The sequence below is a fragment of the Microtus pennsylvanicus genome, chromosome 19, assembly GCF_037038515.1.
Source record: "Microtus pennsylvanicus isolate mMicPen1 chromosome 19, mMicPen1.hap1, whole genome shotgun sequence".
NCBI classification, from domain to species: domain Eukaryota; kingdom Metazoa; phylum Chordata; class Mammalia; order Rodentia; family Cricetidae; genus Microtus; species Microtus pennsylvanicus.
In genome coordinates, this window is record NC_134597.1 from 32,059,330 (window position 1) to 32,084,671 (window position 25,342).

General features: G+C 50.4%; 1 protein-coding gene and 1 long non-coding RNA gene across 4 annotated transcripts in view; one reads left to right on the forward strand and one right to left on the reverse strand.

Annotated features, from left to right (window-relative positions):
- Klrg2 (killer cell lectin like receptor G2) lies at positions 1-12,442 on the reverse strand. 3 transcript variants are annotated; one of them, XM_075953470.1, is made up of 5 exons: positions 11,587-12,442; positions 4,211-4,309; positions 3,739-3,884; positions 1,080-1,183; positions 1-760 (listed from the first exon to the last, which is right to left on the reverse strand). In XM_075953470.1, exons 1-5 carry the CDS (start codon positions 12,350-12,352, stop codon positions 640-642), a joined length of 1,236 nt encoding a protein of 411 aa, XP_075809585.1. In that variant the 5' UTR covers positions 12,353-12,442; the 3' UTR covers positions 1-639. The 3 variants fall into 3 exon arrangements, 2 of the variants coding, with proteins under 2 accessions (XP_075809585.1, XP_075809584.1); XM_075953469.1 differs by having other exon boundaries at positions 4,208-4,309; XR_012908514.1 differs by having other exon boundaries at positions 718-760; positions 4,203-4,309.
- LOC142838141 (uncharacterized) overlaps positions 11,603-25,342 on the forward strand; it is a 23,857-nt gene continuing 10,117 nt past the window's right edge. Inside the window, exon 1 of the long non-coding RNA XR_012908515.1 lies at positions 11,603-11,693. This is a non-coding gene — a long non-coding RNA (uncharacterized LOC142838141). The remainder of the gene's footprint in view (positions 11,694-25,342) is intronic.

Consider the following 25,342-nt stretch of genomic DNA (forward strand, 5'->3'; position numbering starts at 1 on the left):
ATCCTGCCTTGTAGGACAGAAGAGGGCACCAGATCTTATTATAGGTGGTTGTGAGCCACTACGTGATTGCTGGGAATTGAACTCAGGACCTCCAGAAGAGCAATCAGTGCTCTAAACCACTGAGCCATCTCTCCAGCCCCAAAAGGGACTCTTGAAATTGAACTGAATGCATTTTGCATTATGAGTTAGCCATAGGCTGGGTGTGGTAGCATACAATCTCTGTACTTGGGGAGAGTTGTCCAAGAACTTGAGGCCACTGTGGACCACACAGTAAGATCCAGGCCAACCAGGGTTACACAGAGAGATCTTGCCATGCGTCTTCAGGGGACTCCACTTTGAATCTGAAATGCCTGTTACCAGTTTGTTTCCAGCTGGTAGTGCTGGGTTTGGGGCTGGGGGAACTTTCGGAGGTAGAGCCTGGACTGTGGAGGTATGTCAGCAGTGACACAGGCCTTTGAAACCTGTTCCCACCCCTGGCTCCAGCTTCTGTGGACTGGGCAGCTCCGCCAGGTGCAGCCCTCTGACATCACGAGCCTGGTAACTCTTGCCTCCTTGAAGTAATTTCTGTCAGATGTTCTGGTCACACCAAAGGAAAAGCAATGGATATGGCTCCAGACAGCTCTACCACAGGACACCAAGTCACTTGGTCTCCCTGGCACAGACCCAGGGTCTCGGAGAGCTGCAGTTCAGAGCTACGAGCCTGCCTTCTTCCAAACCCCCGCAGCTGAAGTCTGGGTGGTCGTCACTGTCCTCTGGGGACCTGAGGTGGGGTGAGGTGAGGGAGGAGAAAGAAGACACTCAGCTGCTGGGCCCCCACTCCTGGACAGGACAGGCACTGCAGCAACCACTGCACATGGGCAAGGAGTATCTGCAAAGAAGCCTGGCAATGTCCCCTACTGGTCAGCTACATGGCAGAACCACTGGTGTATCTGAAAAGCAGACATGACAGTTCTGCCTGGGTGAATGGGTTGGGGACCCACACCAGGGTTGGAGTGACAAAGATACAACACTAGCCCCCCCTGGCTGGGTGGAGCAGAAGGAGGCTATAGTACATCAGAGGAGAGAACCCAGTTACTCACAGTTGGGATAGCAAGGGGACCCCATCAATCCAGTGCCAGCCTTCAGGGCCTCGTTGGGCCCCCACCCAGGAGTCTTTGGTAATCTGGTATTTTCTTAGGAAGTCCTGAGGGAGAAAAGCAAGCAGCTGTTTGCACAGCATGGCTTACAAGGGCACCCATTTCCCGAGGCCTTTGCAGGATTCCAGCATGCCCCTCCAGGAAGGAATCAGCTCAAAGATCTTGCCATGTAGAATATCTGTAATTATGGAAGTTGACCTGGATGCTCACTGGTAGCCTGGTCCCCTCTGTAGACTTGGGGACCAGAAACGAGAGCGATGTCATCTCAAGAGGATATGACAGTCACCACACAATGGGGGACTCAAGCAGCTCAGAGGATGGGAGACCCAAGCATGCCCAGGCGTCAGCCAGTAGCCAGGAAGGGTTGGCTCACGGGGACAGGGGTTGATTAAGGTGTAGAGGAGTATGGGACAGATTAATGTTGCAGTCCCCTACAAGAGCAAAATTATCTTGCACTGGATCAATAGTATTAAAGCCACCACAAAGGTGAGTCTGGGGCTGGGCATGGGCCTGAGGTTAAAAGGCTTGCTGCCTGGCCTGGTGAGCTGAGTTCAATCCCCAAGACACACAGTAAAGGACTGAACCAACTCCTCAAAACCATCCTCTGACCTCCACACATACACTGTAGTGGGTGCATGTGTGTGTCCCCCACTCAAATAATCAGTACACTAAAATGTGGCATGACCTTAGCAATAAGAAACAGCCAGCGGTGCTGATGCACGCCTTTAATCCCCGTACTCAGGAGGCAGAGGCAGGCAGATCTATGAGTTTGAGGCCAGCCTGGTCTCCGGAATAAGTTCCAGGATAGCCAGGGCTTCGGAGAAACCTTACCTTGGTTAAAAACCAAACCAAAATGTGTGCATGAATATTGACTTAAGGAGTAATAGAATCCAAAAGGAGTTACGATAGGGCTAGCAAAGAGAAATGTCCTTCTAAATACTGGTCCTTGATTATTCTTGCTTGCTTTTGAAACAGTCTCTCACAATGTAGCCTTGCCTGGCCTGAAACTCCAGATTACTTGGTAAATGGGGTCACCACATCACCACATTTAGCTGGCCCCCAGTCTCCCGTCTCCACTTTCTAAGGGATAGGGGTTGCAGGAGTGTCTGCCGTATACACCTGTATATTACTTTTAACAGTAAATCCAAATAGCTTTGGTGGTCTGAATGAGAATGGCCCCCACAGGCTCATAGATTTGAATGCTTGGTCCCCAGTTAATGGACTGCTTGGGAAGGATCAGGAAGGGTGTCCTTGATGGAAGAGGTCTAGCCTGTTTTGGAGGTGTATCACTGGAGGATTTTGAAATCTTACAAGCCCACGCCATGCCCAGTGTCTCTCTCTGTCCATTGTCATGCTTGTCTGTGCATATGCCTGAAGGGCAGAAGGGGGCACCAGACCCCATTACAGATGGTTGTGAGCCACCATGTGGTTGCCGGGAATTGAACTCAGGACCTTTGGAAGAGCAGGCAATGCTCTTAACCTCTGAGCCATCTCTCCAGCCCAAAAATAAATAATTATATATATAACCAGTCTAGTGAAGCCTTTGCTTCCCTGGGACAATTTATGCTGGTCAGCAAGGGTTGTGACTAAGAAGAGACCGGCATCACTGAGGGAAACCTTCTGGGACGTGTTTCCTTGGGGTCAGCCACAGAGGCTGTGGTCCAGAGGGGACCAAGGCTCGGGCTTATGCTGGTAGCTAAACCTAGTGATGTGAAAGAGTTTCCCAGGTGGTGCTGGTTTGGGAGGCACGAAGAGGTCACCAGCAGCTGAGGCTTGCCTTTTCAGAGGAGCTGAATTTGGTTCCCAGCATCTCTATCAGGTGATGCTCACAGCTCTCTGCAATTCCAGCTCCTGGGCCCTGTACTCACATGCAGACACACTCACACATCAACAAAAATACATCTTTTCAGCTGAGTGTGGTGGGGAATGCCTTGAATTCTAGCACCTAGGACACAGAGGCAGAGGCAGGTGGATCTCTGAATCTGAACCAGCCTGGTTTACATAGAGAGTTCCAGGCCAGCCAGGACTACATAGCGAGACTGTCTTTTAAAAAAAGAAAAGAAAGAGGATTGTTTATGGTCACAAGGCACTAAGTAATTTCTGAGATACTTTGTTCCCCAGCACTTACAGCCAATCCCTGACACTTACACACCACTAAACATGTTGTATTTTCTTTTTCTTTTTCGAGACAGAGTTTCTCTCTGGCTGTCCTAGAATTCAATCTGTGGACCAGGTTGGCCTTGAACTCACAGAGGTGTGTCTGCCTCTGCCTCCGGGTGCTGGGATTAAAGGCGTACGCCACCACAGCCCGGCTCACGCTATCTTTGCTATCTTTCTATACCACATCCTGGGAGGGCCCATGGGTCTCTCCCAGCAAGCCTGCCTCCACTGTTAACTGGCTAAGTAACCCAGGCTGTCCTAGCTCTGCCTTCTTAGAAGGAAACACTTGGACACCTGATATCTGGTCCCTGTGCATGTCACTTTAGTCCTTTGGGGCCTTGGTGACTCTAATAGCATGAAAGACTTGATCTAGAGATTTCTTCCAGGGCTAAGATTCAAGGACCTGGGATGGCACATCCCTCTTCGAGCCAGCCTTTCTTACCTGGGTGTGGCCCAGCAGGGGCAGCGTGGCATGGTGGGCCGAGCAAAATGCTTGGCTGCCCTCCCAGTCTTGGGCTTCTTCTGAGAGGTAGTAACAGTGTTCCTGAGACCACAGCCAGTCTTGAGGGCATGGCTGGCACCTGGTTCCTGAAAGCAGAGATCTGTGGGTCAAGAAGAGATTCTAAGGGGCTGTGCCTGAATACACGGAAAAAACAAAACCTGGCCATGACCTCTGCTAAGGGAGTGAATCTATGTATGGGTAGGGAGCTGGTGAGCTTCCAGGTGGGAAAGAGGGTGGCAGAGAGACCCTTAGGAAGGTTGTACAGCCTGCACTGTGAGAAGCTCCCCTGGAGAGGGGCCACAAGCTGTGGCCAAAGGGAGGAAAGGGCCAAGCTTTCTTCAGGTTGCACATTGCTCTCTCTGGTCTCAAAGGTGCTACAAGGACACAGGGTAGGGACGGGATACCATACCACCTCTAGAGGCCAGTGCCACAATGGCTACAGTGCAGAAAGCCAGGAACACAGCCATGACCACCAGAGCCCAGCGCAGGGACTTCATGTACAGGGGCAGCCCTGGAAAGGGAACAGAAAGGCAGGTTATGAGACCACCACCACCACATTCGACACAAAAGCCACACTAGTCTCCGCCCACCCCACCCTGGCACCAGCTCCATGGTCACCCAGGCAAAGCACTTGGGTTAGATCGGAGCTTCATACTGAGGAGACGTGCTGGAGTATGCTCTTCCTCCTTCTCACACGCTAGGAGATAAAGGCTCTGGAAAATGCAGCAAACGATGCACACACACCATGTGGTGTCTGTGTGCCAGACAGAAGTGTGGCTGCCACAGCTGTGGGCGAGGGGCAGAGAATCCAGAACACCACGGGCACTGTGCCACAGAAGAAAGAGCAGGGGCTCGACCGCAGCTCTGCAAGGTCAAAGCCAGTCAAGGTCAAGTCCTGACTCCACACGATTTTTTATCGAAATCTCAGCTGCCTTTCTAGTCTCCAGAAGTGAAGACGGGGGAAGTGAAGGAGGCACCATGGAGCCGCCAGCGGAGAAAGACGCAAGCTGTCAGCTGGAACCTTGCTGGTAGGCCACAAGCCTCATGGTAAAATATAAAACAATAGAAACGGGTTAATTTAAGATGTCAGAGCTAGCTAGAAATATGCTTAAGTGATTGGCCAACCAGTGATTTAACTAATATAGTTCCTGAGAGATTATTTCTGGGAAATGAACGAGTGGCCTCTGACCACAGGGGCAGACTCCGTTCTCCACAGCCGTGGGTGGTCAGCAGGTAGAGGGGCTGCCGGCAGGGAATGAGTATGAGGGGCGGAGAAAGGACACAGCCACCTGGTTTCTGTTATCCTGCCCTTAGGGGTTTTGTTTTGTTTGAAGCAGAGTCTCTCTGTTAGAGGTTCTCAGCCTTCCTAACACTGAGACCCTTTAATACAGTGACCCCAACTGTAAAATTATTTTTGTTGCTACTTCATAACTGTCATTTTGCTACTTTTATGAATCTTAATATAAATATCTGTTTTCTGATGGTCTTGGGCGACCCCTGTGACCCACAGATTGAGAACCATTGCACTATGGAGTCCTGACTGCCCTGGAACTCACTCTGTAGACCAGGCTGGCCTTAAACTCACAGAGATCTGCTGCCTCTGCTTGCCAAGTACTGGGTTTAAAGGCGTGCGCCACCTCACCCAGCTGTCCTTCCATTTTGAGACAGGTCCTAAACTCAGGTAATCCTCCCACCTCAGCCTCTCAAGGAGCTGGGATTACGGGCTGTGACCAAGGCCGGCAGATGGCTCAACAGGTGATGGTGCTTGCCACCAAGCCTGATGTTTCATCTCTGGAGCCCGCACGGTAGAAAGAGAAAGCCCACTCCCACAAGTTGTCCCCTGACCTTCACACACGCGCACACTGCACGTGTGTCACCGACCACCAATAAATAAATAAATATGTAAATTTTAAGAAGTTGCCATCATGCCTGGCCCAAGCCCCGCCTTTAAATGCTGCGTGTCCTCCTGACAGTGAGGACGACGGTATCTTAGTTCCTTTTCCTATTGCTGTGATAACATACCCTGACAAAAGCGACTTAGGGAGAAAGGGCTGATTCCGGCTCACAGTTCAAGTGTACGGTGGTGGCGGGGAAGTCAAGGCAACAGTAGCTGGAAGCAGCTGGTCACATGACTTCCACATAAGGAAACAGTGAGGGATGGATGCATCCCTAGTGCAGTTGGCCACCCCATTTTATACAGTCCAAGACCCGCGGCATAGGGAATGGTTCTGCCCACAGTTAACACGGGATTTCCCACATCAGTGAACACAATCAGAGAATCCATCCCCACAGGCCTCCAGAGGTCCATCTCCCTGCCTGAATCTAGATTCCGCCAAGCTGACGAATCCATTAGCCTTCACACCTGGAAAGTTGGAGCGACAGAGGGAGAAGCTGTGGGGGAAAGCAACAGCAGCAGCAGCGGCAGCCGCCTGGTCGGTGCTTCAGCAGAGGCGCAGGCGCGATGGAAGCCACAAAGCCCTCCGAAACCAGATCTCTCCGGACACAAGAGAGCACCGAGGGGTGCGGCCTCCTAGAACTTGGCTGTGAGGCCCTCGGGGTCATTCGCTTCTCAGGGATGAGGGACAGCAATGGGTGTGTGGTCATGCGAGGGTGAGGGTGGTAGGAAAGTAGTTACCGTATTTCCTCAAGCCGCAAGAAAGTCAAGACTGTTCTGCTGCGGGACTTTATCTGAAGTGAATAATTGTGCCAGGCCTGGTGGCGCACGCCTTTGATCCCAGGACTCCGGATGCAGAGGCAGGTGGAGCTCCGTGAGTTTGAGGCCAGCCTGGTCTACAGAGTGAGTTCCAGGACACCCAGAGCTTCACAGGGAAACCCTGTCTTGGAAGGGGGGGGGAGGGATAAAACACTGAAAACTGGTTTTTTTTTAATTTTTTTTAAAATTTTTTTTTAAATTTTGTGCTGGGGAACTAACCCAGGCTCTCAAGCATGCTGAAGCAGTTGTTGACCCACTGAGTCCTAAATCCAGGCCTAGAATATTAATTTTTTTCAGATTTATTTTTAACTACATTCATGTGTGTGTTTGCTTGTACATGCCCTCGGAGACCAGAAGAAGGTGCTGGATCCCACAGAGCTGGAGTTATAGGTGGCTGTGAGCATCCCACTGTGGGTGCTGGAAAGTTCTCAAGTGCTGCGCCATCTCTCCAGCCTCTGTGGAATTTTTAAATACATGATTTGTCTTTTAAAGGTATTTTCCAAGATTTCTATCAACTGTTAAGTAGATAATCAAAACACAATATATTCATGCCATGGAATAATATCCAGCAATAAAAACGAAAGAACTACCAGGTTCATGCTACAGCACGTACAAACCTTGAAAGCAGGTTAACCCGAAGAAGTCAGACAGCCAAGGATGGCGGCACAATCCTGTAGTCCCAGCATTCAGGAGGCTGAGGCAGGGGCATTAGGAGTTTCAGGCCAGGGACCCGAGAGGGCTCAAGTATTAAGAACACTGGCTGCCTTTCCAGAGGACCTTCAGTTCCTGGCACCCACATGGCAGCTCACATGCCCTACTCCAAGCCCAAGGCACACACTGGGAAACACTCATACACATAAAAGTAAATTAATTAATTAGAAAAAAGACTGAACTACATGGGAAACCCTGTCAACAATCAAAACAGAAAGAAGCCAGATGGAAGGGTGCATGTTCTGTGAACCCAGTGACATGTATGTCCACAGTGTTTCGAGACAAAGAGACTGGTGGGTCTGGGGGTGGAAGGTTTGTTTTCAGCATGGAAAGAAAAATCTAAAACCAATTGATGGTGGTAGCATAACCTTGAATATGTAAAACCCCTTGAATTGCACACTGTAAGATGGCTCCTTGTATGTTATGTGAATTGCATCTCAATACACCTGTTACCAAAAGGGGATACTTTACAAGGAAGATAAATTCACCAGCCACTGTAATTCTTGTGGCGGAACCTTTGTTTAGCTCTGACCTTCAGAAAGCAAAGCATGAAAGAAACCCAAGGGGTGAGTAAGTCCTCTTAAACCAGGTAGCGAACCCACCTAGTTCAGGCCCCTGCAGAGTTAAAGCAGAAGCTCCCACACCACCATTTTCTGTTTTGGGTTTTGAAAATAGGATTTCTATAGTCCAGCTGGCCTGGAGGTTTCTGGCCCAGGCTAGCTTCAAACTTGCAACAATCCTGGAACAACTCTGGCATCTGGGATTACGGGCTTCCCCACACATGCCACTTTTTTTTTTAAAAGATGGGGTCTCCACATGTAGCCCTCTGCTTCAGCTTTCTGGGTGCCAGGGTTGCAGGTGTAAGTCACCTTACCGGCCTACTAAACAACTCTTGGTCACACAACTTACACAAATACACTCTCAGCTGGCAAAAACACTGGCACATCTGGGTTCCCTTAACACGTCTTCTCCCTACCCACAGCCCTGCAGTTACTGCTAAAAGACATCATGTCCCCAAAAGAACATAAGGGGCTTATGCCAGTGGGAGGCTTAGCAGGTTCCCCTGGCCAGGGCCTCGGCTCCTCTCCATGACATGGACGTCTCCTCTGCACTGAGCTCCAAGAACATCCTTGCTTCAAAATCCTAACCACTCCCCTGAGACCCATCAAACCTAGGCCATCTTTGGAATTCTAACACTGTCTCAGCGCCACCAAAGAGCCCTCATCGCCAACAGGCTCCCTGCCCAATACCCCACAGTCAGACTAACTTGTCCTCTCACTTTGTGACTGCTCCCCACTGTATGGCCACCTGGCTGTATGGACTCCCGGAGGTCAGGGCCTGGGTGGGGCAACCCTTCTCCATAGGAGGTGTGCCAATTGCAAGACAACCACTGAGATCAAACACTGTCTTCTCCCCAGAGGGATGCAGGGAGTAATAAGTTCTGACTTGCACGAATAGACAGACTGTCTGAGAAGCCACTGTGTGCCAAGTGTTGGAGAGCAGGCAAGTCCGTGCCTTTACCTTCCATCCCCCCAAGGATATACTTTGGAGGCCATCATGGCCCCTGTGAAGAATCCTGGGATAACGAAGCACAATCCAGATGAGAGTGTGAGGCAGCAACCCAAAGTTCCCTTGGGGATAAGAGTCCAAGCCAAAATGTGAGGGAGAAGAGGAGGCTACAGCCCTTCGCCTTTCTCAGCTTTCCCACCGCCTCTCCCTCCTGCCAGCTGCCCGAACAGTTGGCAGAACACTTGCCTGAAGCCCCAGATGTGATCCCCAGCAGCACAGAAACCAGGTGGAGTGGCATATCCCCTAAACCCCAGCAGTTCAAGGTCACTCTTCAGCTATATAGTGAGCTCGAGGCCAGCCTAGTATACCTGAGACCTTGTCTTAAAATATATCTCTCGGCCTTTGGTTCCTTCACTAACTGCTAGACAGCTCCTTCAGGGTACCCGCCCAAAGAAAGAAGGGACTAGACCAAGCAGCAGTATTTCCAGCCCTCTCCACAGTGGTTTGCTCCTTCTACGTACACACAGGACTGAGAAGCAGCTGACCTGGTGTCCAGCAATTAAGACTCTGTTTACACTGCCTCTCTTGTTGAGATAACCTGCTCAACCTCGCAGGATCAAGCGCTCGGCAGAGTTCCCCAGCCACGCAGGAGCCCACACACCAACGTAATCCTTGTTTATTTCTCCATCTCTTCCCACATTTTCCTTTAAGAGCTGACAATCTGCCATCCAGTCAGACACCTGGGAGAGACCTCCCCTTCTAGCTTAGCTCTATCCAACCTGTGGTCCTGCCCACCTACTCCGCCTCCTGAGCCCTGTCCTCTACCGTAAGTCCTGACTCTTCTCAGCCTCGAGCTGCCTCAGCCTTCCTCCATAAGACAGTCAGAGCTAATTTCTCAAGCAAACCCAGCAACGTCACTTCAGTGCTGGTTCTTCTTAGGTCACAGATTCTTTAAGAATCTGAACCCGGCTGGGCGGTGATGGCACGTGCTCTTAATCCCAGCACTCCGGAGGCAGAGGCAGGCGGATCTCTGGTATAGTTCAAGGCCAGCCTGGTCTACGAGAGCTAGTTCCAGGACAGGCTCCAAAGCTACAGAAAAACCCTGTCTTGAAAAAAAAAATCTGAGCCAGGTGGTGGTGGTGCACGCCTATAATTCCAGCCCCTGGGAAGCAAGAAAAAGAATCTGATAAAGGAACTGGAGAGATGGTTCAGTGGTTAAAGAACACTGGCTGCTCGTGCAGGAAACCTGAGTTGGATTCCCGCACCCACAAGGTAGGTCTTATAACTGCTTTCAATTCCAGTTCCAGGGGATTTGATACCCTCTCCCTACCTCTGTAAGCACCAGGAACGAAAGTGGTACACAGATATACATGCAGACACTCCTACATATAAAATAAAATTTAAAAGTAAACATGAAAAATAAATATGAAAGAATTTGGTAAAAGGCTATAGGCTGGTATACCATCGCCCCAAAGATGTCCCTAGACCTCTAGAACCCTAGAACCAGGGAATACAGGTCAGTTGATCCTGAACTGGAGGCTGTTCTGGTCCCAGTGTGATCATGAGGGTCCTTACCCGTGAGGAGGGAGGCAAAGCAAGAGAGCAGAAGAACCCAGCCTAATACCACTGGGGCTGACAGCAGAGGATCTGAGCCTCCACCTCCACCCCCAGAACCTCAGTGAGAGGCACAGACCTGCTGATCCCCCCACCTTGGACTAGGAGCCCTGTCAGACCTCCAATGCAAGAAAATGAATCTGTATGAGCAAGAGGCACTGAGTGTGTGGGAAACTTAGAACAGAAACGGTGAACTCATATCCTCCGCAGATAACTACTCACAGAATTCTCCACGGTCTTAGAGATCTTCCCTCTGTCTGAGGACTCCTAGGAACTTGCTGGCTACTGTCCTGCCTTTTCATTGCCCCATATTGGGGCAGTTGACCCGCTGGGCAAGGCACTTGGCCCCTTCAGACTGGTCTTGCCAGTCTCTAATGAACCTCTACCACCCCCAACCAAGGATGGCCCCGTAGTAAACCTAAACAACAGAGCCATTCCTCACACAGAACAACTTGTAACCTTTAGGGGGCTGGCTGGTTACTGTTTTGTCAGCTTGAGACAAGCAAGCGTCATCTGGAAAAGGGAAGCTCTCTTGAGAAAATACCTCCATCAGATTGGCCTGTAGGCAAGTCAGTTGGGCATTTTAGTATAAGGATGGATGTGGGAAGGCCAAGCCTACCGAGGGCGGAACCACGGGAGGGATGGGGTGCAGGCGGGGTGGGGTGGTATAAGAAAGCAAGCCAGGAAGCAGCCTTCCTCCGTGGTTTGGTTTCAATTCTAGCCTCCAGGCTCCTGCCTTGGCTTCCCTTGATGGACTGCAACCTATAAACCAAATAAATCTTTTTCTCCCCAAGTTGGTTTTGGTCAGTGCTTTATCACAGTAAGAGAAAGCAAACTAACACGGGGGCTTTCTTCAGTGTTTGGCTCGCTTCCCCTTCACAACCAAAACAAAACCCACGCACATCCCAGACGTCTGGCATCAGGCCAGCTCAGGGTGCACGGATGGGTGACCCTCCTCAAGGCGGGGCGGGGTGGGGGGGAAGAAGCCTCGTCCTAGGAGGCGTACCCAGGCCACGTGATTGTGAATCATTTCCCCTCACCCGAAGTTCCTTCTACTTGTACTTCTCCGAGATGCCGCTCACACTGAGAAAAAATAAGGAAGTTCCCCGGGGGAGGGGCAGGATCCTGGTTTGGTTCTTATTATTTCTTAGACGGAGAAGCAGGATGGGCTTGGAGGCAGCCAGCGGGGATCCTGGTTAGTCTGGTTCAGGGCCTGGACACCGACACTGCTGAGCACTCACCTATGAGCGTGATGGCTCGTGGCAGTTTCTTGCTGTCCATTCCTGCGCGCTGCAGCAGCTCGGCATCTTCTTTGCTCAGTCCGGGCTCCTGACAGCGGCAGCGACAGGTGGGTGATCCCGGGGGGACAGCGCTGCCTTCGGCAGGGCCGATCCACTCGGTCGGGGTGGCGGCCAGCGGCGATGCACGACCCCACGTGGAGCCCGATGACGGGACGCGTGGCAGCCGCGGGAGCGTGGACGCGGAGCGGCGGGGGAAGGCGGGCGATTCTGGCACCGGCACGGTGAGGAAGCGCGTGGACGGCGCGGGCGAGGAAGAGCGGCTGCTTCCCGTCGCGCCCACGGGTTTAACGCGCACGTCTACCTGCAGCTCCATGGGCGCAAAGGACCCGGGCTCTCCTGACGCCGTCCAGGGCTGCTGCTCGGCCTCGCCGTCCCGGGGCTGCTCGGCCCACTTGGGGCTCGGCGACGGCGGTTCGCGGCTGCATGAGCCCAGGCGGCGGAAAGCGCCATAGCCCAGGCTGAGCGGCGGCAAGCGCGGGGGACCAGACCAAGCCGGAGGCTGCGGCTTCTCCTCCGAGAGCTCCCGGAGGTCTGCGTCCGCCGCCTCCCGCCCAGTCCGCTCCGGTCTCGGGTTACCGTCGGGAACCCGGGGTTGCGGTGCCTCCACGGGGATCTGCAGTTGCTCCGTTTCCGGGCTTTCTAAGGGCTCCTCTGGGGACCCGGCCGCGGCCTGGCCTCCCCCAGAAGCTTCCCGGGTCCATTCCATCCCGCGCGCCGAGTCCCCGGGACACGCCGAGCGCCGTAACTAGGCAGGGTTCCCAGAAACTTCGCGCTGTCCCTGAAGTTGTCAACTTTACGCTTCTCTAAAGGACCCCTCTGTGATTGGCTGTGGCTACGAATTGGCCACGCCTCTCGGAGGTCCAGCCCCGCCTTTCCGTGGCACAGGTTGCTGGGCGGGGTTGGCTGAGCGAGTCACAGGGTGGGGTGGCTCTAAAAGCAGCCCTGGGAACCTGAGACCAGCAGATTCCCGTCTCCTTCATCCCGAGCCCCACCCGTTCCCTGAGTTGGCTTTGTACCGCGTGTGGGTTCTGTTATAGATTAGGCGGGAAGCCATTGGCTAAATCCGTGTGGACAAGGATTTCAGAAGTATCAGAGCAAAGGAAAGGGATGAGATGTTCTTCTAAATAGTGGCAGAGGGTCACTGGTTGCACAATTTGGGAGAGGGTAAACGATTCCAGTCCTGATTCCAACTCTGGAAGTGTGGAACTAACACATTTGGAGAATGAGGAATGAGCTAGGGGCCTTGGCCCACACCTTTAATCCCACCACTCTAGGGACAAAGGAATTTGTGAGTTCAAGGCCAGTCTGATCAACGTAGGGAGCTCCAGAACAGCCAAGGTTTACACAGTGAAACCCTGTCTCACCAAAACAAACAATAACAATAACAAAAAGAAGTGAGAAATGAACGCTCATACTCCCACAAAGTGTGGGGCCCTCCACCTGCCTGGTGAGGTAGCAATACAGATTTGTGGGGTTTTTCATTTGTTTCGTATTTTTGTCTTTTTTTTTTTGAGACAATTTCTCTAGGTAGTCCTGGCTCTCTTGGAACTTGCCCTCTAGATCAGGCTAGCCTCGAACTCACAGAAGCACTGAGTGCTGGGTTTAAAGGCGTGCACCACCACGCTTGGCCTGCATATGGTGTTTATTATTGTAGATTTTCTTTTAGCATTGAAATGTGTATAGCAGGGTGTCTAACGGAGCTCTTGTGAAGCTCGGGCATCTTGAACCTGGAGTTACAGGTATTTGTGAGTCGCCTGATGTTGGTGTTGGGATTTGAACTAGATTCTTCATGATAGCGCAGCAAGTTCTTACCGTTGAACCATCATCTCTCCCGCTCCTGAATAGCCATTTAAAACACAGATTCCTTGCAGGGTCCTTCCACACTGCCTGAGTCTGTAGAGGCACTGGAGGTCACTGCTATTGTAACCAGTGCTCCAGGGTAGGGTTATCAGACAAAAGAGATGACTCAGTTAACTCTGACTTCAGATGAGCAAGACAAGTCTCATGTTTACATGGCAGGAGGCTTACCAGCTGAGCTATTTTCTCCCTAACACCATGAAAATGCATCTTAAAAGGCACAGAACTGTGATTTCCAGGTGGGTATGGGGTGACCAATGCCTGTAACCCCAGCACTGAGAGGTGGAAGCTGGAGGATCAGGAGTTTAAAACAATCTTCATCTGCATATATTTCAAGGAAAATTTATTTCAAGGAAAGCCTCTTTTTTTTAAAAAAAAATCTATCTATCTATCTATCTATTTATTATGTACACAGTGTTCTGCCCGCATGTATACCTGCAGGCCAGAAGAGGACACCAGACCTCAGTACAGATGGTTGTGAGCCACCATGTAGTTGCTAGGAATTGAACTCAGGACCTCTGGAAGAGCAGTCAGTGCTCATAACCACTGAATTATCTCTCCAGTTCAAAAAAATCTTTCTAAAACAAAAATTACAAATAAAACACCCAGGCTGAGCTAGTGTATGATTTTAATCCCAGCACTTGGGAGACAGAGGCAGGTGAATCTCTGTGAGTTCAAAGCCAGCCTAGTCTACAGAGTGAGTAGCAGAGAGATCCGGTCTTGAAAAAAACAAAAACCAAACTAAGACCACCACTACCACCACCACCAACAACAACAACAAAAAACCTAATAAAACAAAATACATGAAAAAAAAGGAAGAAATGATGAAAGAGAAGGGTGCAAAAACCACCAGAGGTTTATAAGGGACACATGATCAGAACAGAGTCTGCTGGATTTGATGGCAAGGGTGCCTCTTCTGAAGAAGGTTTTGAGAAGGTAGGAAGGATGACAGAAAAGACAGCAGAGGTTTGAATTGTACTTGGGACATGGGTGGGGACAATTCTGTTAGAGAAGGTCGGTGGTGACAAAGGCACTAGGGATCAGACATACATCACGGCACCTGGGTACGTTCCTGTCCTCGAATCCTCCATCCTCGCTTTCCTAACACCAAAGCCAGCTGGGTTTCCTCCTCCCCTTTGCCTCTGCTGCCTCAAATCTACCGTCTTCAGCTGCTCTCCACTTTCCATTTTTCAGCGGGAGCTGTTTCCCACCCAACAGATTTATATATTGAAGTCTTTTCTCCCAGGACCTCAGCTGGAAACAGGGTCATTTAGCTGAGGAGAGGCCATACTAATGCAATATAGCTGGTATCTCCAGAAAAAGAAGACATTTGCAGAGACCTGTGCTCAGAGAAAATGCCAAAACTTGAAGGCAGAGATCGGGAGAATGTACCCAGAAGCCAAACAAACCAAATAAATTATGGAGGATGCCATCAAAGCTAGGAGAAGCTAGGGGTAGGGCAAAGAGTAGATGCTTTCCTAAGGAGCCAACCCTCCTGACGCTGTGATCTCGAATTTCTGGTCTTCAGAATTGAGGGGATAATTGAAGCCACTCAGTCTGTGGGACTCTGCCCTGGCAGTCCTTCCAACCTAGTAAGCTGCCTTCCTGGGAGGGCTTGGCCACCCTGGGTGGTCAGCACAGTATGCTTGTGCCTATAGCACCGCCTTTCCCTGTGACTGCCATATGAGGTCTTCCTTTGTAGGAATCTAGCACTTGATGTGAGAAAGACAGAGCTGGAGTGTCAGAACCACAGGGGAGAAACTCCAGGGAGAAGATCTACAAACACTGCCTGAGTCTCCAGGTTCCTGTTGTCAGCGGGTTGGTGCTCGTGAGTTCAATTCTCTAGGCTTCATGAGACACTGTGTATCCTTCTGCAGTCGTGAGTTCAATTCTGTGGGCTTCAGGAGACACTGTGTATCCTTCTCCGCTCATAGGTTCAATTCTGTAGGCTTCAGGAGACACTGTGTATCCTTCTCGTGTGTCTGCCGTCCTTTTGCCATACTTTAGTGTTCTAGTTTCGGTTCAATTGCTGTGATGAAATGATAGAAAGTATCTCAGAGGAGAAAGGGTTTATTCCGGGTTACAGTCCATCACTGAGGGGAAGTCCAGGCAGGAATTCAAGGCAGCTCGTCACATCACATCCGCGGTCTAGAGCAGAGAGGAATCAGTGTGCTCACATTCCTTGTTTGCTTGTGCTTATAACTTGACCTCTCTTACAGTTTAGAACTTCCTGCTTAGTGAGTAATGCCACCCACACTGGGCTGGGCCTTTCCACATCAATTGCCAATCAAGACACTCCCCCATCCTCCAGATACCCTCACAGGCTAACCTGGTCTACATAGTCCCTCAATTAAGTTTGTATTGGGTTAACATATCTGCACGGCACATTCTTTACTCAAAATGCAAGTGGCAGAAACCACGTCTTTGGATTCCTTTGAAATAAGAGCTAGACTTTGGTGTCCCTGCACTGTCACAACAGCCCTGGTGCCAGAAGGCCATTTCCAACTCCTTGGTGGAACACCCTAAGCCAGGCGAGCTACCCAGCTCTCTTGAGTGATCAGATGTAGAAAGAAGATCAGATACCCACTGCGGTCCTTAATCCTCTCACTCTTCTCTCTTTCCCTCACTTTGGGCTAGGCGTGGAGGTTCAGCAAGCAGCCGTGTGTGTGTCAGGGCGGTCAGTGTAGCATCAGGGAAAGAATGAAAAAGCCCAGAATGCCTGGGGAAATGTACTGGGGCCCTGGCCAGCATCAGAAAGAGACAGAAGACATGGAGGAGGTTGCATCTTTCTGAGTCAAGGGGCTCAGCTCTAACTCACTCAGGGAGTCAGATCTAACATATCCTTCTGGTTCTGTATTGACTGTTCAGAGGACTGGAGTTCTGGGAAGGAAAAGCACATTATCTCATTTAGGGAATAATTATTTCTCCCATCTTTAGCATGGCCTAAGGTGAATCAGCCTTTCTGAGGGGTGGTCCCTTGGCCAGATGATTGATAGGCCCAATGGATAACTCTTACATTTTGGGTAGCTTGAAATGTCAGGTCTCCACCCAAGGCTAGAGGTAGAGTCCCTTTTTTTTGACAGGAAGAAACAGATTTCCCTTAATGGGTTTCAGTAGAATCCGGTCAAGGCTACTGTAACGTTTCCCGTCCTGAAAAGGTCACTCTGCCATCATTTAGGAGATAGGCTGAAATCGGGGAATAGATAGAAACCATTTCCATTGTGAAAATCCAGAGATTAAGTTCCACGATTGCTGGGATTAGTGTCTGGACTGGTCTCCAGCCATGCCCTTGTGTATAGCCTCAAGGCAGGGACACTCATTTACCAGGAGCTGAGAAACCAGAGCTCTCTCTTGGTGAGACCAGAGAGCCAAGGGCGCTGGAGCTGCTGCTTTCGGGCTTCTGCCCCAGCTGCCTGTCCAGTTTCCATCTCCGGTTCTCAGCATGAGTACCCCCTGGCTTTGCAGTCTCCTGGATGATTTGAAGTGCTCTCTGATGTTGTAGCTACTCAGATCTTTATTTTCAATACGCTGCCCCCGCAGGCGAGCATTTGAACTGTTAAAGCAGTGCAATGCCTCCGAGGGGCCAAGCTGTGGGTCTGATGCTCGGTCACCATTCCTGTAGCTTGTTTGTAAAAGCGCGTGTCTCTAAACACCTCAGAGTAGATTCAGTCGAGCGGAACAGCTGAGCTGATGGGTGGTCACAATTTCAAATGTGATGGGTGGCTCCCAATGACCCAGTCGAGGCTGGGCGAACAGTCTCTAAGTCTCATTCCCTTCAGCCTCACCAGGGCCCCATGCTATCAATCTCCTTAGCTTTCAAACAGCAGACGGATGAAAATATTGAATTTCAACGTGCGTTTCATTAATTATGCATGAGTATGAGGTTGAATGTCTTTTTATTTGTTGATGGTGTTCCTGAATTGTCTGGGCCAGCTTCATGACCCGGCTAAAGGGCCCCTGAGAACACCTAATGCCAGTTCCAGATCACTAGCTGGTTCCAGGAAGTGGCCCGGCAGGAACCCTGGTCACGCCTTAGAGTTCACTGGTCAAGGAAATCTGACAGTAACGGGCTTGTTTGCCTGTGCGAGTTTACCACAGCCTGATTCCACAGAGAGGAACCATCATGACCACTTGGATTTGCCGCTATGTCCCCCGCCCCGGGCATCCTAGGCCTTTCTAGGGCCATGGGCACACACGAGGACAAGTGGGTGGTTCCTTTTGGCATGGCTCCTCTGCCCCCGTTCCTCCACCTGCTCAAAGGTTTAGAGGCGGCCATGGGAGCGTGACCCACCATCCCCATCTCATTCTGGACAACATTGAGCACTGTGAGTGGCCAACAGGCTCGGGTGTTTGTTCTGTCATTGAATGCTTGTCTCTGGCGCTCTAGAAATACTTGCCATGTCTGAAAACAAAGTCTGACATGTCCATTCCGACTCTGGGACGATGTCACCCAGTGGTTTAGTGAATACTTGCTCAAAGATAATGCCAAAATGAGGCAATGGGCAGGGTGCTTGGCTCATCGTGTCTCCTTTATTCTCTTTCTCTCCTAGATTGTAGTTGACAAAATTTAAACATTAAGGAAAGTGGAAATACAAATACAAAATGTTGTGATTAATCTTCACTGTGGGAACACTTCCCTGGTTTCTCCAGAGAGACTTAACTGTGGGGAGGACCTGCCCTAAATGCGGGCAGCCCCATCCCCTGGACTGAATGAAAGGAGGAAAGGAGCTGAGCACCAGTATCCATGGCTCTCTGACTATGAATACAATGTGACTGGCTGCCTCAGGCTCCTGCTGCCCTTCATTCTCCCCCAAGATGGACTGGACCTTCAAACTGCAAGCCAGGGGCAGGAGAGATGGCTTAGAGGGTAAGAGCACTGGCTGCTCTTCCAGAGGTCCTGGGTTCAATTCCCAGCAACCACACGGTGGCTCACAGCCATCTATAATGGGATCTGACATGCAAGCATGATTTCAGGCAGAATACTGTATACATAATAATTAAAAAAAACCTGTGAGCCCAAATCAGTCTTTCCTCCCTGCCTTCCTTTGCTTCAGTGATGTATTTTGCCAGTAACGAATACACACAGCCAAAATTCCTCCCACCTAGATCCTGCAGCTTGAATTTCATAATTCCTGTTTTATTTTTCTGCTCCCATGCATACATGCTTTCTGCTACTGTTGGGCCCTTGGTGGGGGGGGGGGGGAAGCCTCCTGACGCTTCCTCCTTCATAGCATCAGCACCATCCTCCTTCCTCCTCTCGGAGCAATGTCACCACACTAGAGACCACGGTCAGAGGTCCCCGTGATGTTCAAGCCATGTTCCTGTCAAAGGAGCCATTGGGTCCATTCACTCTGCAATGACTCTGAAAGGTTCTGTTGATATTTTGAATCCCAAATTCACTTGTGGGAGACATACCCCTCAGGTTCCGACTTCATGATATTTTTAGAGATGGGGCTGTCGGGAGATGATCAGACAGGAGTCCTCAGATGGCTAAATCTACTCACTGGAGCTGGAGAGATGACTCAGGGGTTAAGAGTGCTTGTTGCTCTCGCAGAGCACCCAGGCTCCATCTCCAGCATCCACATGGCAGCTCACAACCATCTATAACTCCAGTACCAGGGGAGGCTGGCATTCTCTTCTGATCTCCTCAGGCACCAGGTGTGTGTAAGGAGAGCTTAAATATACACAAGCCAAAACATGCATACATGTAAAAGAAGAAAATAAATGGAAAACGTTTTCATTGAAATCCGCTCACAGATTAATAGCTTCCCCCAGGAGTGGCATTGTTATAAAACTCAAGCTACCTCTCATGTGCTTCCATTTTCTTGCCATGGGACTCTTGCCACCATATTATGACACAGCACAAGGCTCTCACCAGGAGCCAAGCAGGTGCCAGCACCCAGTCCTCTTGCTTTGCAGGTATGTCATCCTCACGCTGGCTGGTCTGGTTTCTGCAGGTCCTGGGCTAGTGTGGGGCTAGTGTCCTGGCCAGCCCCTGCAGCTCGGGCTTCACCTAGCTCCTTAGGTGAAGTGTCTTAGGCATGAGTCTCCAATGCTTGCAACTCTCTTGCAGCTCTCAGGGCTATTTGTTCCCTGAGGCATAAGGCAGCTCTCATTTAGTAAAGGACTCACCTGTAGCTGGGAAGGGCCTTGCAGAGACAAATGAGTCCCTGGCTGCGGCACAGAAGGTGGCTTCCCATCAGGCATGCTGATGAGGCAGCCTTGGGCTTTAGAAAACATTCCTGCTGTTTGCATGGATGTTTACTGCAGACCTGGAGAAAAGCCATCTATGGGAAAAATGCCTCCCTGAGTCATCAATGTTAGAACACACATGGCCTTTGTTGGGAGTCCCACCCTGTTATGTTGGGATATAGTGGCCTCCAAAAAGCTCATACATTAAAGGCCTGGTTCTCAAGTGCTATTGAATGGTGATTTGATCCCTAGGGTGCTAACCTTATCAATGGGTTAATCCATTGATGAATTCATAGCTGAATGAGCCTGGCTGTCACGAGATGAGCGGCATCTTTGGCCACAGCCTTCTGCCACCATGATACTCTGCCTTGCCTCATGCCTAAAGTCAGGGATCCACCCGCCAGTCTCGGACAGGAACTGAAGCATTGTCCCCTGCTTTGGCTGGGGAGATTCCCTCCTCCCAAATTCCATCTGATGCTAGCTACTGGGATCTTATGCCTGGAGGGAGCACTCACACCAGGGTACAGATAGGTCAGGTTTTGTTTTCAGTGGGTGAGCAAGCAAAGCCGAAAGATTACTTCCCAGGATGGGGCGCAGACCAGAGCCTCTCTCTCTAGTGCTAGGCTTACAATATTAAAAAAAGAAATTCATCTATTTTATCTGTATGGGTGTTTTGTCCGCATGTAAGCCTGTGTACCATGGGCATCCAGGGCTCAAGGGGCACACAAGGAGATCAGATCCCCTGGAACTGGAGTTACCGACGGTTGCAAGCCATCATGTGAATGATGGGAATCGAACTCTGGGAACTGTCTGGGAGAAGAGTCAGTGGTCTGAACCACTGAGCCATGTCTCCAGCCCCCAGCTTACAACTCTTGACCCATCAATTGCCCCCCTTCTGGTCCCCACTGCACCAGAGGATCCCTTTCTTAGACCCTGGTGGAAGCGGAAAGGTTTATTAGGGGAAAGGCAACAGTTCCTCGTGTTGCCTCTCAGGGAGTGGCTTTGTGGGCGCCCACCAGAGCCTGCTGAGATTGGCGGTGCTCTTTCTCCTCCCTCCTCTCTTCCCTCCCATCTTGGCTGGCTTAACTATCTCATGCCCCAGTGGAAAGCTGGCTTATTATCTTCTCCACCGTCCCCAGCTCTTCAGCCAACCTTAACATCCTCAAGTTGATTTTGTTTTGACTTGGACGCTTTGTCATAGTGCCATAAGGCTGACTAAGCCTCCCTTTGGGATCCCCAGTCTCCTGGGAGGTGGGGCCATAGCTGATGGGTATGAGTGGACGGCGCTGACTGTAGAATTTGTGGCAAGCTTCCCTGTACCGTGAATTAACGTCCCCGGTCACAGCTGATCTTTCTGGGTCTGATGTTCAATGCTTAAAATGATCTAGTTAGGGCCACGTATGTCCAAAAGACTCAGGGGGAACAAAGCCGTACAGTCCAACTGGGGGATGCAAGACCTAGGAAGCGGCCCCCTCCTCACATCAAGGGTTATATAAGGCTTTTCCTGACAGACTGGCAGGGTACCTAGGGTCAGAGTCTGAGGGAGGAGACACATGTCCTAGGAGCATCTCGAGGGGATCCCCAAGGATGGGGATATAGTCCTCTTGTGAAATAAATCGGCCACTGGGCATGAAACTTGCTAGCCTAAAGAGACATCAGGCAGGGGGGTTTCCCATCTCAAATCACCTTGCAAAAGTCTACTGGAAGGGCAGAGAGTGTGTCACCAGGAAGTCGTGACAAAATAGAAAACAATAGTCTAATCAAAGATATTGGCAGCCAGACAAAGTGGTTCAAGACAAAGGAAAGCCGGGCGGTGGTGGTGCACGCCTTTAATCCCAGCACTTGGGAGGCAGAGGCAAGCAGATCTCTGTGAGTTCGAGGCCAGCCTGATCTACAAGAGCTAGTTCCAGGACAGGCTCCAAAGCTATAGAGAAACCCTGTCTCAAAAAACAAAACAAACAAACAAACAAAAAACAAAAACAAAAACAAAAAAACAAAGGAGAGTAGCCACAGGTTTTCCGGAGGAAAACCCAGAAGCAGTTCTCTCAGAGACTGGTGGCAATGGGGAAAGAGTAGGGTACTACGGCAAGGTCTCTAAAGTACAAGAGCCCAGCATGCTTTTCCAGTACTAGCCAAGACAGAGACACAGCAGCTAGTCTAGTTCCCACAGCTATGGGCACCCTTGCCTGCCCCAAGCCACCTGCTGCGAAGACCCTGAGGACCCATGAGTAGAAGCCAGCCTGGGAGCTCCCAGGTGAGCAAGGTGCTGCTTCCCCATCTAGCCCTGCATGCAGGCCACTCTACCCCCCTGGCTTCAGCCCAGGCACCTAGGCCCTTCAGAGGTTCCTAGCCACACTCTGAAGCCTGTCCAACAATTGCTAATTGTCTCCTAATGGCTCCTGGCCATCATCCCTCACCCACATGGGCTTGGATTACTGGATCCTTTAATCTGTGAACACCGTCACTGAAAGCCATGTGTGACACACTGGCTCCTTAGACTGGCCTGGAACTAAACTAACTTTTTCTTTCTTCCTTTCCTTCCTTTCTTTCTGTTCTTGTTTGTTTGTTTGTTTGTTTTGTTTTATTTTTTGAGACGAGGTTTCTCTGTAGCTTTGGAGCCTGTCCTGGAACTAGCTCTTGTAGACCAGGCTGACCTCGAACTCACAGAGATCCACCTGCCTCAGTCTTCTGAGTGCTGGGATTAAAGGCGTGCGCCACCACCGCCTGGCTGGACCTGCAACCTTCTATTCTCCTGTGCTCCTCATCCGTCTTGATTTCTCAATCTAATCTTGATTCTTTTTTTAAGGCAGCTTCTTGCACAGAAAGGAGGGGCCAAGCTGAGTTCCCCCCATTGGTGTGAACAGTCCCTTGTTTGGGGCATGTGTGGCTGGGGGCTCATCTGCTTGATTTTCAGGTGAGAGCTGACAGAAACCAGCTGGTTCCAATGCCTCTCTGACGTCTGGCTTACGTTTAAATGCAAGCCCTCACCTTTGGGAGTATCTTTGGAGATGAACTCGTTGCTAGTTGAATTCTATCACCTTGCTTTGTTATTTATTTATTTGTTTTCGAGACAGGGTTTCTCTGTAGCTTTGGAGCCTGTCCTGGAACTGGCTCTGTAGACCAGGCAGTGGGCAGTAATGTGCAATTTTGGACCTGATTCAGGCATAAGAAATGCTGCCTCCTTTCCCTCAAAGCGTGGTCATTCAGTTCTTACGAGGGTGTGTACCAGCTGTACTGAGTCCATTTTCAGGGCTGCCCTGTTCGGGGAATTAGACAAGGATCCCAGGACTTACATGTGTCCTGAAAGCCCCGTTTTCATCCTTCCACCCAAAGCATATGCAGAGCCCAGGCCTTGGCTGTACATCTTTCGGACTCAAACACCCTCCCCTTCACGTGTGGACACTGACAGTCCTCGCCTCTGCCGGCCCTGCAGAGTAGTCCCCTCAGAGGCTCTAGGAATCTACTCATGCCCTCTGCAGTCTGGGCCCTGATACTTCCTCACAATCTCTGGAACATCTGACCCAGCTGAGTGTTCTTCACCTTGGGCTATTCTGGGGACTCAGTGCCTGGATCATCCTCTATCCCAAACCTCCCAGATTATTATTTTATGAGCGAATGCTTTTAAAAGCAAATTCTCTACTTTTTCCTGGAGCTAGGCACACTTTCATCTTTGGAACAAAAAGTGCTTTTAAGAGGAAGGTACAAAACCTTCCACCTGCCCCTCCCCGCTAATGTACGTAGGAAGTGGAGGGCTCATCCTAACCCTGCTATTATTCCCGCTTACAGCTGGATACTTATTCATACTCAGCGCCTGGGGTCATCCCCAGCAGGCTGTGGGCTTGGGTCCTCAGGGGCCCAATAGTTTATAGTTCCTCTTCTAGATCGTGTGCACATGTCTCAGTGAATGGTTAGCCCGCACAAAGATTTGGGTCTCCCTGCAAAACCCATGCTTCATTCTAGACCCAGCTATGTGGAACTTGAGGATGAGACCGAGTTCATTGCAAAACCACCAGACTCTGGTTGTACTAGCCTCTAAAAGGCTGGTGCTTCTAGAAGTTGGCTGCTCTGGGGAGGGTGGCCACCGAACTAGGTGGCAGGCTGGAGACAGTGGCTAGCCCCGAGATGTTCAAGACAAGGCTAATCTAGAAGCCTCCGGGGCACCGTAGGTACCTGGGAGGCTCATCTATTCTGATTTTGTCTGGTTTTGTACTTGGCTGTCTCAGACTGAACTGATCTGGCCCATGTTACCCTACATACCCAAGTCCTAGCCCGTGTTAATCCTGTGACAGCCTGTTCCTGTTCCCAGCTTCTGCTGCCGTCCTAGGACCGGTGGGTTGGCTTTATTATGGGTACAGAGATGGGAAGAGCTTGTCCAAGTGTCAGACAGTGGGGTCTCTTTAAAAACAAGCTTAAAAGTTTTTCTTTATTTCTATTTTGTACATATCATGGTTTTGCCTGATTGCTTGTATGTACACCATGTTATTATATGACAAAACATTTCCCGAGGAGATGCAAGAAATATCTTACCCTAGATCAGTGTAATGCACCACGCCCGTCTGTGCTCTGTGCACTACCAAACAGTTCGTGAACCGGGCAAGGGGCTGGAGATTGAAACACACAAAGACTCAGAGACACGGGTCATTCTTGATGCCAGAATGCCCCTTTATTGTGTACCAGAGTCACTTATATAGAGATCCTTAGCTGGTAGCCACACCCCAACCAAATCCACCAGAATCCACTCCCCTGCCATCAGGAACTCCTGAGGGTCTCGTGCTCAGAGCAGCTGCAAGCATTACAAGTTGTTTACCAGAAATTCAGGATCTGGGGGGTTCATAGCTCCCAACAGGTCAGGAGCCCACAGTGGACCAAAGACTAGGTAACACCCAAGTCCAGTTTGGTAAAGCAATGAGTTTTATTGGGTTTACTTGGAGGAGTGTGGGTGAACGGCTACTTACAGGCTGCTCACCGAAGCTGGGAACCCAAAACACACTGCACATCAGCACAGACTGGAGACTGTCCATTCCAGGTGACTCTGGGCTAAACCACTTCCAGGCAGCTGGTCCGGTGGCCTCAGAGTTTTCTTTGTAATTTGGCCTGCAGCTCAACTCCACTCCTCGGAGGGACTCTCAGTTTTATTGCTTACTCTGACAGAGAGGGACCTGGTGAATCTGGTCAGTTTTAGGGACTTCCTGAAGGTGTGTTGTGTTTACCTTCCTGTTGAGGGAGCTTCCCTGAAGGAAGGAATGCTTCCATCTCAGAGGAGACTGTTACTCAACACACGTGCATGCAGTGTCCTCAGAGACTAAAAGAGGGCACTGGGTCCTCGGAACTAGAACAGTGCTTCTCAGCCTTCTAATGCTGAGACCCTTAATACTGTTTCTCATGTTGTGGTGAGCCCCAAACAAAAAAATTATTTTTTTGCTGCTACTACACAACTCTAATTTTGTTACTATTACGAATCATGATGTAAATATCTGGTTATTTCTGATTGTCAGAGGGATTGAGGATCCACAGGTTGAGAACCACGGAGCAAGCGTTAAAGTAATGAGCTGCCGCGTGGGTGTGCCCAGGTCTTCCAGAAAAGCAGGAAGTGCTCTTAATCACTGAACTGGTGGCTCTCCAGCCCCTTAGACAGGAGGGTCTTACG